The sequence below is a fragment of the Ovis canadensis genome, chromosome 20 (genome assembly GCF_042477335.2).
Source record: "Ovis canadensis isolate MfBH-ARS-UI-01 breed Bighorn chromosome 20, ARS-UI_OviCan_v2, whole genome shotgun sequence".
In the NCBI taxonomy this organism is placed as follows: Eukaryota; Metazoa; Chordata; class Mammalia; order Artiodactyla; family Bovidae; genus Ovis; species Ovis canadensis.
Window position 1 is genome coordinate 19,390,910 of NC_091264.1, and position 17,479 is coordinate 19,408,388.

Here is a 17,479-nt window from a genome sequence, read left to right on the forward strand (position 1 = left end):
TTGAAGACATAATTGTTGTAACATTGCACAGTTTGTTCAGAATTCTAAAAATACTTCCTGTCATAAATACTGACATTTTACATCAGTGAAAAGTACATCCCTTGTTATACCTGTAATGTTCACAGAATTAAATCCCACATAATTAAATATTATGAAATATTTCATAATAAAAAGGCTTTACTTTTAAAAGTAACTATGATATCATTTTTCTAACCCTATTTTGGGATTTCCAGTTATACATTTGTTTGTTTGTTTTACAATAAGCTGCAAATGATGGAAGTGGTTTTGAACCCTGGTGGGCTCTGACTGAATCAATAGAGTTGGTTGTTTTGGACTGAGATCATTTTTTCCCTCTCTAGGGTGACCCCGGACAGCCTGGGAATCCTGGCTACCCTGGACAGCCTGGTCAAGATGGTAAGCCTGTGAGTACAGAAAGCTTGGTCATCTCCAGTACTGGGATTCTAGGGTCAATGTAACCTCATTGCAAGGGGCCAAGTTCAACAGGCAGGGGAGACTTTATTCAGGACAGTTGTCACAGAGGAGAGTCAACTCCACACAGCTGGACCAGAGGGAGGGGGGCTCCTGAGTGCTGGGTGAGCTGGGGGGAAAGTGCTGGAGGCCTTTGAGGCGAGGCTGATCCAGGGATGGAGCAAATGCAGTTGTTCCTGAGTCTGGCGAGTGTCCTCCGAGTGATTAGCCCATCTGTGTTTGCTCATGTGCACCTGTCCAAGTTAGGCTCCTCCCCTCTGTTTCCTTAATGGTTCAATTTCAAAGGGATGGCTCCTAGATCCTGGGGAAGGACCTGGGTTGTCACATGGGCAAGAAGCTTTTTAAAAGATTTGCATATCAAAGGATCAGAGAAAGAATTAGATAATCAGTTTTCTAAAGTAAATGCTATAAGAAAGGAGATCAAGAGTGTAGAGATGGGAAGGAAAAAACTGAAGTTTCTTCAAGCTGAGGGCAACATTAGGGCTAGCTTGATCAAGAGAACTAGTGTATTAGTCACCTAGCTATCTTCACAAGAGCATACATCTTCACTACTTTTATTTATTCATTTATTTAAAAATTATTATTATTATTTTTTGCTTTACAATATTGTATTGGTTTCGCCATACATTGACGTGTATCAGCCATGGGTGTACATGTGTTCCCCATCCTGAACCCCCTCCCACCTCTCTCCCCATCCCATCCCTCTGGGTCATCCCAGTGCACCAGCCCCAAGCATCCAGTATCATGCATTGAACCTGGACTGGCGATTCGTTTCACATATGATAATTTATATATTTCAATGCCATTCTCCCAAATCATCCCACCCTTGCCCTCTCCCACAGAGTCCAAAAGACTGCTCTATACATCTGTGTCTCTTTTGCTGTCTCACATATAGGGTTATCATTACCATCTTTCTAAATTCCATATATATGCATTAGTATATTGTATTGGTGTTTTTCTTTCTGGCTTACTTCACTCTGTATAATAGGTTCCAGCTTCATTTACCTCATTAGAATTGATTCAAATGTATTCTTTTAAATGGCTGAGTAATACTCCATTGTGTATATGTACCACAGCTTTCTTATCCATTCATCTGCTGATGGACATCTAGGTTGCTTTGATGTCTTGGCTATTATAAATAGTGCTGCCATGAACATTGGGGTACATGCCCCTCTGAATTCTGGTTTCCTCAGTGTATATGCCAAGCAGTGGGATTGCTGGGTCATAAGGTAGTTCTATTTCCAGTTTTTTAAGGAATCTCCACACTGTTCTCCATAGTGGCTGTACTAGTTTGCATTCCCACCAACAGTGTAAGAGGATTCCCTTTTCTCCACACCCTCTCCAGCATTTATTGTTTGTAGACTTTTGGATAGCAGCCATTCTGACTGGTGTGAAATGGAACCTCATTGTGGTTTTGATGTGCATTTCTCTGATAATGAGTGATGTTGAGCATCTTTTCATGTGTTTGTTAGCCATCTGTATTTCTTCTTTGGAGAAGTGGCTATATAGTTCTTTGGCCCATTTTTTGACTGAGTCATTTATTTTTCTGGAATTGTGCTGCAGGAGTTGCTTGTGTATTTTTGAGATTAATTCTTTGTCCGTTGTTGCGTTTGCTATTATTTTCACCCATTCTGAAAGCTGTCTTTTCACCTTGCTTATACTTTCCTTTGTTGTGCAGAAGCTTTTAATTTTAATTAGGTCCCATTGCTTACTTTTGCTTTTATTTCCAATATTCTGAGAGGTGGGTCATAGAGGATCCTCCTGTAGTTTATGTCCAAGAGCGTTTTGCCTATGTTTTCCTCTAGGAGTTTTATAGTTTCTGGTCTTACATTTAGATCTTTAATCCATTTTGAGTTTATTTTTGTGTGTGGTGTTAGAAAGTGTTCTAGTTTCATTCTTTTACAAGTGGTTGACCAGTTTTCCCAGCACCACTTGTTAAAGAGATTGTCTTTAATCCATTGTATATTCTTGCCTCCTTTGTTGAAGATAAGGTGTCCATAGGTGTGTGGATTTATCTCTGGGCTTTCTATTTTGTTCCATTGATCTATATTTCTGTCTTTGTGCCAGTACCAGACTGTCTTGATGACTGTGGCTTTGTAGTAGAGCCTGACTGCCCAGTGAGTTCCTAATAGCAATGACTAGATGGGCTCAGAAATCCTATTTTGTTTTTAAGTTAAATTAATGTTATTTTCCCAATATATGCACTATAGTATCCCTATAATCTGACTTTAAAAATACCCTGTAAAGTTCATAGAGAATTTTAGGGATATTTATGAATTAAGGAGACATAAAGCTTAACCACTTTAAAACAACTGAGGCAAATGCTTACAGGTAAATCATCTGTCAGGATGTTTATCACAGTAAACAAACATGATACATTAGGTCTCGAATGTTAAATAATTTTGCCAAAAGAATATCTCCTGGGAGACTTTATCATGAGATATTAACTTACCATGAAGCCTGGGAAGGTTTATACTGTGAGTCAATAGTTTTCAAGGCATGAAAGAAGCACAAGCCTCATGTTAAACCACCAACACTCTAACCATCAGGATTGAAGAGCTTGTTTAATCCCTGACGGAGGTTTGCTAGCAAATTTCATGCAAAAGATACAGCCAGCTTTGGAAGCAGCAATGTACTGCCTTTCACCTTGTGTTGCCTGGGAAAGGGGTTAACACACAGGGGAGCCCCTGAGAGAGTGACTCAAGGGACGGCGTGTGCAGAGGTGACGAGGCCGTGGTCAGCTTGGAGCTGAGGAGCTGTTGGACGGGGGTCGGTCCTGCGAACTGACTACCCGCCCTCCTAGGACTTACTCCCGGTGTGACGGAGATTGGTGGGGGCTGCAGAAAGAGAGTGATGCGGTTTGACTCACGATTCAGAAAGATAAACATGAACGTTCTGTGGAGAGATCACATGAGTGTCAACTGAAAAAAAGTCATAACCTAAAAAGCTTTATTCAGGGGACTTTCTGAGGACTTCAAGACTGGGAGGCGTCTTCTCAGACAGCGCGAGGGACTGCTCTGAAGAGGAAAAGGAGAGGCCAGAATATAGAGGGCTTATTGAAAAACAGGTCAGGTCGTCCAGACATCAAAAGTACCTGCCATCTCAGCTCAGGAATTCAGCGGGTTTCTGTGTTTGGGAAGAGCCCGAGGCTGGGCTCCCTGAGATCGTCCTCTTGACCTGCACCTCAGGCGTCTGGAGCCAGTGTCCTGTGCCTCCTCACCCCGCGGCTCCTCAGGGTGCGCCCCGGGGGGCTGCAGTGGCTGCCGGCTTGATGGTGGGCATGGTGTTTCCACCTGGGTCCCTCAGGGCTCACTGTCCAGGCAGCTGGAAAGCAGTGGCTGCAGCAGCCTTTGTTTCCTGATACGGCAGGTGGCGTTTTCCAGGCACATTCACATTCCGTGCCTAGGGTGTTGGATTTGCTTTTCATAATTTTTATTTTGCTGTGCTGGGTCTTCACTGCAGCGTGTGGGTTCTTAGCCGCGATGCCCGTGCTTCCTTGTGGGGTGCAGGAATGTCCCTGGCTGTGGTACGTGGGCCCAGGAGCCCCGGCGCACGGCCTCGCCGGCTGCGGCGCATGAGCTCGCTCGCTGTGGCGCATGGGCTTAGTTCCCCCGCAGCGTTCAGTTTTCAGTCACGTGAGTGGGAATGGGCCACCACGGAGGAGGTTCTTTCAGGATTGGGAGGGCGGCCTGGATTAAGGGCCATGTACCAACGAGGGAGGGCATCGGAGCATGAGATGGCTGGATGGCATCACCGATGCAATGAACATGACCTCGGGCAAACTCCGGGAGATTTGGAATGGTGAGGACAGGGAGGCCTGGCGTGCTGCACTGCATGGGGTGGCAAAGAGTCAGCCACGACTGAGAGACTGAACAGCAACAGCAGTGCAGAAGGAAGTGCTCAGAGTCGGGAGTATTTTTAACGTGAAACTGAGCAGGCTCATTGTCAAGTTAGACGTGAGGCCCGAAAGAGCCCCGGAAGCTTCACAGGCGTTTAGTTTGAGCAGCGCGGTGAGTTTGGGGGCCCGTTTCTGGGCTGGCTGACAGAATCTCAGGACTCTTGAGTCAGAGAGAAGTTGGAGAAAAAAAGCACTCAGGCTCTGTAGCATGTGGATGTATCTGAGCCCACTAGCGCTAGAGATGATTCAGGGAGTAAGTTCAGATCATTGGAGAAGAGAGGGGGGCAGGAGGCTGCGCTTAGGGCTCTGTTCCAGAGGAAAAGAAGAGGATCCAGCCAAGGAGACTGGGAGAAAATTGTCAGGGAAGCAGGAGGACCACGTGGAGACGATGAAGTCAGGAGGACCACGTGGAGACGGTGTCCTCCCAGAAGTCAAGTGAAGACTGAGTTTGAAGAAGGGGGCAATCCTTTGTGTCATTCCTGCCTTGAGGGTGATAAAAATGAAGTTCGTGCTTAGACTGCTGAATTTGCTTTTAAAAATTTTTTTTTTTTAGATTGTGGCTGCGTTGGCTCTTCACCGCAGCATGCAGGCCCTCAGATGTGGCGTGCTTGCTTCTTGCTGCGGTGCAAGAACTTCTCTCGCTGTGGTGCAAGGCCTCAGTGGTGGTGGCACACGGACTCTCTAGGTGTGGCACGTGGGCTTAATTGCCCTGTAGCATGTGGGATCTTATTCCCTGACCAGGGATTGAGCCTTAATCCCCCCGCTTTGAAAGGTGGATTCTTAACCACTGGAGTGCCAGGGAGGTCCCTGGATTTGCTGGGTGTCATTGAGGACCTTGATAAATGAGGTTTCAGGGAAAAGCTGAATCGAAAACTGGATTTGAGCGAGGTAAATCAGGAGGTCAAATGGTAACAGGGATACAGATGCTTCTGAGGGGTGTAACAGGGAAGAGACACCTGGAGGATATGGGATGAAGGGGTTTTGAAAATGAGGCATAAGGGGGGAAATGTGATTTGGGAGATAAGGGGTAATCGTAGGAAGAAAAGACTTGGGTAGGTGAGGGCACTGGTTCCACTCACAAGAGGGAGAGTGTAGCCTGGATAAGAGTCTAGGCAGTTGAATATTTACATGGGGGCAGAGAGCCAAGCCACTCAGTACAGCAATAGCCGGGTGTGAGGATGAAATGTTTATCATCAGAGTGCTTCTATTTGAGTTGAACGAAATGAGTAGATTTCAACCCTAACATCTCCCCCTTTTCCTTTATCCACTCCTGTTAGGTACGTGTCATTTCTCTTATAACCCACCCCTTCCTGAGAATAACTGCATGTGTTACGTGACCTCAGCACACTCCCTTGCCCCCACTTGGAGGGGGGAGTTCCACTCTGATCACACAGGGGGAGGTGGGCTTTATGAAGACGAGCTGTCTGCCTGGAGACCCCTTCCATGGGACATGCTCTTCCTGTTGCTGGCAGGTGCAGTGTGGTCCCGGCTCCAAAGCAGAGACATTTCACCTGCTGACCCTTCCCAGTGATGCGGAGCTCCCCAGACAAGATTGCCATTTTATTCGGGCTTTTGTCTTTTTAGTGGTTACAAAGTCCTGAGAAGTATTGGGAGGTGAGTGCATTCCACAGGTTATCAGTTCTAGTTTGTTCTTTTACCACTGGAAATTAGCTACAATTTGACTTCCTAGTTGGCAATAGTAGTAAAGAACCACCTGCCAATGCAGGAGACTCAAGAGAGGCAGGTTCAATCCCTGGGTTAGGAAGATCCCCTGGATGAAGAAATGGCAACCCACTCCAGTATTCTTGCCTGGGAAATTCCATGGACAGAGGAGCCTGGTAGGCTACAGTCCATGGGGTCACAAAAAGTCAGACACGGCTGAAGTGACTTAACATGCACACAGCCTGGTACAATAACTTTGGATGTTATACATGTGACTCTCATTTAAACTATACTAGGCTTATTGTCTCATCTCATTCAGTACATGGATATTTGTGTTGTGTGTGTGTGTGTGTGTGTGTGTGTAAAGCTGCACCTCTGTAGTGTCTGACATTAAATGTTAGACACTATCAGGTAATATCTGCTGTAAGAGAAAGAACAAATTTACTGCAACAGACAGAATAATGTCCACATCCTAAACTCCAAGCCCTGTGAATGTGGCAACTTACATGGAAAAACAGACTTTGAGATGAAGACATTTTCTTGACTAATCTGAGTGGCCCAGTGTCACCACCGTGATTCTTAAGAGAGGGAGGCAGGAGCGTCAGTCAGAGGAGGAGATGCTGTGGGTGATGGAAGCAGGGATCAGAGGGAAGCAGCCCTGAGCCAAGAGATGCAGGCAGCTTTTAGCAGCTGGGCAAGCGAAGGGACAGATTCTCCCCTGGTGCCTCCAGAAGGAATGCAGCCCCAGTGACAACAAGAATTTAGCTCCCTACCTTGGACTGCAAGGAGATCCGACCAGTCCATTCTGAAGGAGATCAGCCCTGGGATTTCTTTGGAAGGAATGATGCTAAAGCTGAAAGTCCAGTACTTTGGCCACCTCATGCGAAGAGTTGACTCATTGGAAAGACTCTGATGCTGGGAGGGATTGGGGGCAGGAGGAGAAGGGGACGACAGAGGATGAGATGGCTGGATGGCATCACTGACTCGATGGACGTGAGTCTGAGTGAACTCCGGGAGTTGGTGATGGACATGGAGGCCTGGCGTGCTGCGATTCATAGGGTTGCAAAGAGTCGGGGCACGACTGAGAGACTGAACTGAACTGAAGACCCATTATGGATTTCTGACCTCTGGAACCAGGAGTCTGTGTGTGTTAAGGCACTCTGGGGGAATTTGTTACAGCAGCCATGGGAACTGATACACTACCCCCAATGCTGTTTACCCAAAGGGATACAATTTTCTCTTAAATATCTTCCCTACCCCTGTCTTTCCTCCTCTACAGGAGATAGGAGGTTGGGTGGCCAGGCAGTAGGAGAAAGTGAGCCTGGGGCCAGAGCAGCTGAGGGTCATTAGTGCGTGTCCAGGGCCAGCGGTGGAGTGGGGTGCGGTGGGTGGGGCTCTGGCTGGTGGCTGAAGCCATCTGGCCAAGGAAACTTGGATGGAACAAATCGAAGGGAATTCTGCTTTGTTTGAATTTGGTTCTGTGCAACCCCCCTCAATCAGCAATTTGAATCTTTTTCACATTATAACGAGGCCAAGTCAACTGAAGCTTTAAATAGGAAATTATTCCACTCTGGAGAAACACTAATTTTCATCAGGAAAATGCCTTCAACCTGAATTAAAGAGCTGCCTTCAAATCCTTCCACTGCTTTCTCATTTCTCTATCAGTTAAATGACTCCTCTCAGCACAGTGTCTGAACGTATTACTATTTTACTGTTTCAACACTATCAAAAGAGAGGCCCAGGAAGTATTTATGTATCCTCTTAGGTACTTAAGAGTAGGACAACTATTAAAGGCTCTGCAATGCTATGAACATTGGAGTTTTTTAAAAGAAGGCCATTTTGGGGAAACATAATGGGGCTATTTTATGATCTTGTGGAAGTTTTTGTTTTTATGGTGTTTCTTTCTGTCTTTTTTTTTTTTTTTTCTGTCCTGTCATCATTAATTCCTCTTCATGAAGGAAGGTATTTCCCTGAACCTAAAGCCCTGGTTAGTTGTTGGGAAGATCTGGGGCCGTTTTGCTCTCTGCTTTTGAAAGTTGTTTTGCTTCCCTGGGTCTCAGCTTTTCTGTCTGGAAAATAAGAAAGTGGTGCCCAGTGAGGCCCAGTTTCTCTCCAATGCTGATTTTCTAAGATTTCATCAAAGTCATCACATTTGCTAAGAGAGAAAGTTGAGCTGGACCAAACTTCAGGTTTCTGGACAAGATTCTCCATATGGGTCTTCAGAACTGAGGGCTTCCCTGGTGTCTCAGATGGTAATGAATCTGCCCTGGGTTGGCAAGATCCCCTGGAGAAGGAAATGGCAGCCCAATCCAGTATTCTTGCCTGGAGAGTTCTATGGACAGAGGAGCCTGATGGGCTGCAGTCCATGGGATCGCAAAGAGTCAGAAGAGTGAGCGACTAACTCTTTCCAGAACTGACCCAGGAAGGTGATTGTGCACTATTTCTGCTGGACAAGTGTGCTCAGTCCAGAGTCAGCCGTGGGATGCAGTGCGTGCCCCAGCCCCGCTGCTCTCAGCCTGTCCCCAAGTGGTCCACAGAAGAAGGGTGGCTTTCTCCAGGGATTAGACCTTACAGAAGCAGCAGTTAGCACAGACGGGGAATTCCAAACTACAGGACCTTCTCCAGCCACACATAGCGGGGTGGGGCAGGTCCTCCAGATGGAGGTGGAAGATTGGTGGGAGGAAGGAGGGGTCTCTTAGAGCCTGCAGGCACTTGTGACCACTTGACTTTGGTTTCAGTCGGAATGAACTCAAGAGCCTTGGGAGGGTCTGGAATAAAGTATTGATGTGATATCACTTATCTGTAAAGGAAATGACTGACTTCCGAGTTGAAAATGGAAATTGGACTTAAGGGTGATAAGGGCAAAAGCAGGGAGATGAGACAGGAAATAATCTAGGAATGAGACGAAGGTGGCTGGCACTGGGTTGGTAGGAGTGAGGGGAAGGGAACTGATTATCTTCTGGGGATATTTTGAAGTTAGAGCCCCCACGATTTACTGATGCATCAGACATGAGTTGCCAAAGAGCAGTCAAGGGTGAATCTAGTGAGATGTGGAAGGATGGGGCAGAGAAGACTGGGGAAGGGGAATCAGGACTTTGCTTTTGGACAGATCAGATGTGTACATTAGGTGTTCAAGCAGAAATTGTAAGTGGATGACTGAACATAAAAGTCTGGCATTCAGAGGGAGTTCTCTTTTTATGAACTGTCCTTTCTTGTATTTTGGATTGCAACTAATGCAATTCTTGTACATTAAGATAATGAATTCTTTGCTATAGATGTCACTAGTTCTCTTTATTTGGTTTATAAAAGAGGAGTAAAATTTCCCCACTATTAAGTATTTTGCTGTTTTTTCCAGGGTTTTTTTTTTTTTTTTTTTTTTTTTTTTTAGCATTTGGTACTCTATGTTCACTGACTTAATATGATTTTCAAGAATTTTTGATTCTTGATTTCATTTTGGGAATTTATTTTAGCGTTTGGGTTGACATGAAGCTCCAAATAGCTTTGGCGAATTTGGAGGATGGCTATTCTAACAGACTGAATTCAACAGAATATTTGTCTGGGACATGGCATTTAAATTTAACCTTGTCAAAAGAGGAATTATCATATGTAATGTGTGACTTAAAAGGCTAATATGACTTTTGGCATTGTTGGTAATATATGATGTGAATATTAAGAAAGACTGCAGTCCTGCTTTTGGAGTGCTTTTGGTTAGAGGTACGAAGGAACTGGAATTCACTCAGAAGAGAGTCAACTCAGAAGACAACCTTGGGAGGGGTGAGGGGGTTACTGAGCTTCAGGGGTAATCCCAGCGAGGATGCTCTTCTCAGTTCCACAGTCCTCCAGAGTGGCGGTAGAGAATAGGAGGAAAGAACACTAGGAAACAAAAAAGTGCAATAAATAGGAACACTAGGCTTACAGAGGAAGCTTGGCAGGGGTGGGGGTGATAATTAGTAATAGGACCCAGGAGGCAAGCTTTTTATGCTTTTTTCTTTTCAGACTCTGAACTGAATATGGTACCAATTGCGTGCTCAGTCATTTGAGAGCTGTCGGGGACTGGAGGCTGGGTGCTGTGGAGATGGGGGGTCTGGAAAATGGGAGATGTTAGTGTACAAGTCAAAGGAATGCTGTGATGTAGTTTGGGAAAGAGAATGACAGGAAGTGGACTTGTTATGAAGGGTTGGGGATGTTCTAGACGGAACAGTTTCTACCTGAGCTCTCCCTTCCCCTCAGCCTGTGTTCCTTGCCAAACATGCTCACGGTCGCACTGTCTTCCGCTGCCACTAAACACACGCACACACACGCATCCTCAGGAGTCTCACTGATAAGCTCAAGTATGGACTGTTTGCCTCAAATGAAGTATCCAGTGCCTGGGCCGTTTATCTTCCTTTTTCTAATAAAATGGTACATAAAACTCACCTCTTTTTTTTTTTTTAATTTTAGTTTTTTATTTTTTAAATTTTAAAATCTTTAATTCTTACATGCATTCCCAAACATGAACCCCCCTCCCACCTCCCTCCCCATAACATCTTTCTGGGTCATCCCCATGCACCAGCCCCAAGCATGCTGCATCCTGCGTCAGACATAGACTGGCGATTCAATTCACATGATAGTATACATGTTAGAATGTCATTCTCCCAAATCATCCCACCCTCTCCCTCTCCCTCTGAGTCCAAAAGTCCGTTATACACATCTGTGTCTCTTTCCCTGTCTTGCATACAGGGTCGTCATTGCCATCTTCCTAAATTCCATATATATGTGTTAGTATACTGTATTGGTGTTTTTCTTTCTGGCTTACTTCACTCTGTATAATCAGCTCCAGTTTCATCCATCTCATCAGAACTGATTCAAATGAATTCTTTTTAACGGCTGAGTAATACTCCATTGTGTATATGTACCACAGCTTTCTTATCCATTCATCTGCTGATGGACATCTAGGTTGTTTCCATGTCCTGGCTATTATAAACAGTGCTGCGATGAACATTGGGGTACATGTGTCTCTTTCAATTCTGGTTTCCTCGGTGTGTATGCCCAGCAGTGGGATTGCTGGGTCATAAGGTAGTTCTATTTGCAATTTTTTAAGGAATCTCCACACTGTTCTCCATAGTGGCTGTACTAGTTTGCATTCCCACCAACAGTGTAGGAAGGTTCCCTTTTCTCCACACCCTCTCCAGCATTTATTGCTTGCAGATTTTTGGATCGCAGCCATTCTGACTGGTGTGAAGTGGTACCTCATTGTGGTTTTGATTTGCATTTCTCTAATAATGAGTGATGTTGAGCATCTTTTCATGTGTTTGTTAGCCATCCGTATGTCTTCTTTGGAGAAATGTCTATTTAGTTCTTTGGCCCATTTTTTGATTGGGTCATTTATTTTTCTGGAATTGAGCTGCATAAGTTGCTTGTATATTTTTGAGATTAGTTGTTTGTCAGTTGCTTCATTTGCTATTATTTTCTCCCATTCAGAAGGCTGTCTTTTCACCTTGCTTATATTTTCCTTTGTTGTGCAGAAGCTTTTAATTTTAATTAGATCCCATTTGTTTATTTTTGCTTTTATTTCCAGAATTCTGGGAGGTGGATCATAGAGGATCCTGCTGTGATTTATGTCTGAGAGTGTTTTGCCTATGTTCTCCTCTAGGAGTTTTATAGTTTCTGATCTAAAACTCACCTCTTTTATAAAGCTTTCCTAGACAATGCTTAGTGGATTAGCTCATTCATTTTTTTTTCAATACACCCCTTATGTAAATTTCACATATGAATCTTTCCATGTTTATCTCATGCATCTCTTAAATAGATTACAATATATTTTATATATTATAGGTAGTATGTACAATAATAATTGTACATAATCATTATAGATGTGAAAGCTATTTGTATATTTAATTAAATTAGGGAATTGTTTGGTGACACATTGAGCACTTGTGATTTTTATTTTAGCACTTGTGATTGTAAAGGCCAATTCATGCCTACATTGTATCTTCTTTTGATTATAATCTGTCTGATTATAATCAGAGCTGTTTCCACTATTATTTTTAGAGCCCTAGGTAGTGGTGACTAGTTAGACACAATGTTTATATGTTTGTTTGTTTATTTGTTTTTTTCATTCTTCCACTCAAATACTAGGTATTTCATTGAGTGTTCTTCTAGGGTAAGGGAATATAGCAATGAACAAAACAGAAAAAATACCCTGCTGTTTTGGACCTCACATACCAGTGGGGAGAGACAGATAATAAATTCACAATTATGAAATAATAAATAAGCAATATTAGATGGTGGCAAGTACTATGAAAAAAAGTTAGCAGCAGAGCAAGAAATGGAGTGAAGAACTGTTGGTCATAAAGCGTAATTGATAGAGATTATAATAATTACTTTGGAATTATAATAATTACTAAAATGGTACCAGTTACCTTTAAAAGTTGTGGATTCTCCTTTTGAAATAAGCTTAGTATAACCTTAAGTGTAACCTCATTCAGGGAATAAAGTAATTTACCTAAGTTTAATTGAATCTGTGAATCTGAGAACAGAACAGAGCTGTATCTGCAGAGATTATTTGTCAAAGGAAGGCAGTGGTTAGCTCAAGGCAAATTATAATGGGAAAGTGGATGGTGTTGTTTTATGATTATCATTCATTCCTTTATCTAAGGCAGGGAGAACTAGATTTAGATTAAGTTTCACTTGCAGATGTTGCTGCCCACTCCCCACCTTTGGATGTTTTAATGAATTTTCAACTTTTTAAAAAGATGGTACAAAAGTGCTATGCATTCAGTAGAAATTGCACTTTGAATTTTGATCTTTTCCTGGACTAGTGATATGCAGTACAATGGTTTTGCCCAACTGTAGGCTAATAGAAGTCTTCTGAGCATGGTTAAGTCTTCTGGGCTACCCATGATGTTAAGTAGGTTAGGTGTATTCAGTGCATTTCCAGTTTATGGTATTTTCAATTTAAGATGGGTTTTTCTGGATGTAATCCCATTGTAAGTCAAAGAAGATCTGTATAGTAAATGTAACTTGCTTTCATTTGAATTAGAAATTCTGTTTTTTATTCCTCAAAAGCATATAACTTCTTTTTTCTTTACAAGTCAATTTTATAGAGATATAGATTGTTTACTATAAAATACAAATACACTCATTTCAAGTCTTGACAAATGTATACACCTGTCTAATCACCACTCTAATCACTATTCTAGGTTTCCGTTCCTCTAAATTGTTCTCTCTCGCCTCTGTGCAATCATTTCTCCCTTTCTGCCCTGTATTAAATAGTTCCATTGATTCTATGCCCTTCAGTGTTAGCCACCAACCTACTAAAAATACTTCTGGAAGTAGGTGGATTATAAAAAAAACAAGTCTTCATAAATGAAATAGCCTTTTCAAGCTCTAGGCTTTCTTCCTGTGACTGTCATTCAATTTACTTTTTCTTTAGTCCATAAAAATATTTTTCTAATGATTGTGCTACTTTATAGTTGATCACCAATTAAACTGTATTTCCCCCAGAGGCCATCAGTCAGTGGCAGAATTAGCCATCTCTCTGCATGAGCCAGAAACCTAGGCTTCATTCCACAAATTCCAAACCCCTCACCCCCTGTTCCCCACCTTCAGGTTAGACGAAACACCCCTGAGTAGGTTTGGGTTCTACCTCTCATCCTTTCCCCTGCAGGAAGCTTCCACTTTGTCTTCATCCATTTCCTGCCCCCTCTCATCTGTCCTCCAAGTAAGCTTTGCAGAGCTCTAGTCTGATTGTGTGACCCCCTGGCTGAGCGGCTTGGATAGGGATCGAAGACCCTCAATGCTGTGCACTTGGCTTCCGTCCACCCATGCTGGTCCTGTTTCAGAGCCTGCTTTCTTGTGCTCTCTCTTCTTTCTTCTCATGGATCGGCTCATCCTGTCCACTGCCTGGCAGGCGGAAAGCCTCCTTCTGATGCCCTGTGCTTCCTTGACTATTCCTTTGAGCCTCTCTCTTCAGGAAGCTTCCCTGGACTGCCTACCTTACACCCCCCATAGCATCATAGGTTCTTTCTTAGAGCTCAGTGTGTGTGTAATTTTATAAATATTCATGTGATTTATTTATCAAGTCATTTTAGCAATCAGTTAAAGCCTATGAACTGCTTGGCTTTAGTGACAAACTAATTTCTATGGTAGATATACCTGGAAAGACAATTTTATGAATATTGTTAGAATGTAGCTGTGTAGAAAATTTAGTTGTGTGTAGAACTGAGTTGCCCAGAAGAATCCACAGCACACATTAAAAGTATATACTTGATTTTGGTTGCCTAGTTACCCTGGCTGGGTATCTAAGAGACTCTATTGGAAATTTGGGAAACACGGGAGAAAGTTATGTAATAGTGTAAATTTTAAATCACGTTCTTTTTTACATTTAAAAATGGGAGTGACATCCAAAGAGATTTCTCTAGATTTCATTCTCATTTTTAAGTTTAGAGTATTTAAGGGAAACCAATGACTATCCTCATTACTGAAACAAAATTATACATTTAGATTGGCAGAATATTTTATGCTATGATTAGAACTGGGCTCAAAAGAAACTGTGACCCTTGCACAGTGATTTTATTTTCTTAATTTCCTTTTCAAAGCTATACATCTTTCCTGGAGCATCAGAACTCTGAATCATGGAAGAAAGTAAATTGGTTCTCTATTCTTCAACCCTGAAATTTGGCAGCAAGAATATTTTTTCCTAAAAAATGACTCATTTACAAAGAGACTTTGTGTGAACGTGGAAAAGACTTTTATACTCTCAGAAATCTTGCAGTTGGGGGAAGGGTGGGTATTTGGACGTGCTAAAATTGCAAAAGGGCAAAATTAATGTTGAGTAGTATTAACTGGTTGATGATAATGTGAAAGTTGCGGTTCTACGAGAAAACACAGAAACACCTATATTCATAAAAAGAAAAACTCAGTAACCTATATGAAAAGCTTATCATTTATCCTGTTTCAGGGCTTTTTTTTTTTTTTTTGGTTTTAATGTACCCTGCTATGAGTCAAGCAATGTTTTATTTCTTGCTCCTCTTGGAAAGTGTTCTATGTTGTAATATTCCTCCCTGTTAACCTTTATTTTCCTGATTTTTAGTCCAAAATTTGTTTTACTGAATTTCATCCAACTTCTCCTGGTGATTTGCCTTGGGATCCCCCAGGTCGGATGTGGTTTTGGTTTTTCTTTATTTTGTTGCTAATCATGTTTCCTCTAGCGCTAAAATAATCCTTGAGCTTCTTGATACAATTAAGTTTTCAAGAATGCATCTTGTATGTGAAGAAAACAGCAGTAAGCTGGTTCTTATATAGTGGGAAGCACTGATTATTCCTGTGCCGCAGTTTTTCTAAAGACAAAGCAAACAGGCCCCTGGAAACACAGAACATGGTTACATGTTCAGCGTCGGATCTGTACATGTGCTGAGGAGAGCTTGAGGCGTGACCTGATGCCCCAGGCTCTGATGGTGGCCATTAAGGCTAAAGAATAAGGTTCTGCAGAAGCGATCTATGGCTTTGTACACAGTCACTGAGCCTGAAGAAAAGAAAGAAGCTTACCTTTGCTGAGGTTCTAACACCTGCCAGACATTTTCACCTGTGAGTCCTCCGTTCATTTATTATTATTCCGGTTTATGGTCAGAAGCTGAGGCTTAGCTCTGTAAAATGGATTAGCTGAAGTCCCGCAAAAAGTCAAGGGAGGAGCAAAAATTCAGCCCCAGGCCTTTTCCAGTTTTGAAATTCATTGTCTTTCCACTTCACTGTGTTGCCTCCCAGGACTTGAGGATGTGATGAGTGTGCCTGAGGTCACATTATGAGTCAGAGGTGAGCTGGGAACACTGTCTGGGGTATCTCCACATTGCCTTAATCCATTAAAATGTAACGCATTCACTTACTCTTCCTCAGAGGGGAGAGATGCCATGGCAGCTTTTGATCTACTAAAGATTAACTTTCTGAAAAAAGTAATAAAGCACATATGAAAAAAAATGTGAAAGCAAAAATTCATTAAATGAGAACCATTGCTGATGACCAATCATTTTGATACATAGTCAATTTCCATGGTGACTTTCTTTTGAGGAATTTTATTAACATTTCTTTCCTCTGGGTCCTCAGAATTCTAAGGAATTTAAAACAAATCTGGAGACTTCCCTGATGATCCAGTGGTTAAGACTCTGTGCTTCCACTGCAGGGGACATGTGCTCAGTCCCTGGATGAGGAACTAGGATCCTTCATGCTGTGTAGCCAATGATTATAATAATAATACCAGTGCATACTAGGCGTGCAATAAATGTTAGCTATTAAAAATAAAGCAATAAAAATATGATCCAATTAGTCTGGCACATGGAGTTCTTGAATCTGAATAATGGTTCTAGAGTCCTAGGACCGGATGTGTTACGGAGCATTTTCTGATGAGAGGCACATTTCTACCTGCTTAGTCTAGTTCCTAGCTATGTAACTTTTGACAATTTCTCAGTTTCCTCATTTGCAAATGGGGATAATGTAGAACCAACCTTAAAAGGTGGCTGCGAGGATTAAGTGGATTAACATATATGAAGTATATAGTCTAGAACATAATTATACTGTATAAATCATTGGTACTATTATTTTTTTTCCCAATAATAGTAGCATGCTGTAAGTCATGTCACTCTCTCCATATGGTGCACACAGGGTTTTGAAGGATGTAAGGAGCACCCTGAGTGGTGGCATTTTTAAGGGACCTGGTTCTGTGTAGGCACGTGCTAGCAGTGGCAGCTGAAAAACAATTCCAGGCCCATTTGATTCCAAAGGTAGAGAGAAGGAAATTCAGTGATGACTAGAGTGGCAGAGATTCCAGGCTGAACAAGCTGTGTCCATGGCTTTTCTTTCTCCTCCCTGATCTTGAGAGCATGGACCACGTGGTATTACTACAGCTTCAATTCCAGAAGCCACACAAGCAAACATGGTTCCTTGGGGAAAGAGATTTTTTACACTTGCATTCTGTGTGGATGACTTGGAGGTGAATTTTTCCAACGTCTGGTTGACAAAGTATGCAGCAGATGCTCTGTTCAATGATATATAGAAATAAATGATCCTTTGTCTTTCATCTCAAGGGGCAAAATCCAGTGACACAGAGACAGTGCCATCCTAAAGAGCGAATGGTGGGTTTAGAAATTGCAGGTTGCTTTGTATGGAGTTTGAAGAGGTTTGTTTTGAGACTTGTTCATGGGGTGAAGTAAAATGTTTAAGGATGGGGCCAGTGGACTCAAGAGAAATATGTGAGTTTAAGGAATACTGGAGGAAACATAATGATACATTCTGTGAACAAGCAAATGGGGAAAGACTGATGGTTGGTGATAGAAATCATAGTCACCCCCATTCTGGGAGTAGCTGAGAGCTTTTTACAAAATGAGAAAGTATATAAAAAGAGAAAAATAATAATCGGAGACTGATCTTTCAGAGGCATCATTATTGTTGCTATTATTG

At 42.5% G+C, this 17,479-nt stretch overlaps 1 protein-coding gene across 2 annotated transcripts in view; it reads left to right on the forward strand.

Annotated features, from left to right (window-relative positions):
* Positions 1 to 17,479, forward strand: part of COL21A1 (collagen type XXI alpha 1 chain) — a 245,398-nt gene that overhangs the window by 127,550 nt on the left and 100,369 nt on the right. The window contains exon 10 of one of the 2 annotated variants that reach the window (XM_069564079.1): positions 360 to 422. In XM_069564079.1, coding sequence (XP_069420180.1) covers positions 360 to 422 — 63 coding nt within the window. The remainder of the gene's footprint in view (positions 1 to 359; positions 423 to 17,479) is intronic. The other variant, XM_069564078.1, reaches the window with a different exon arrangement.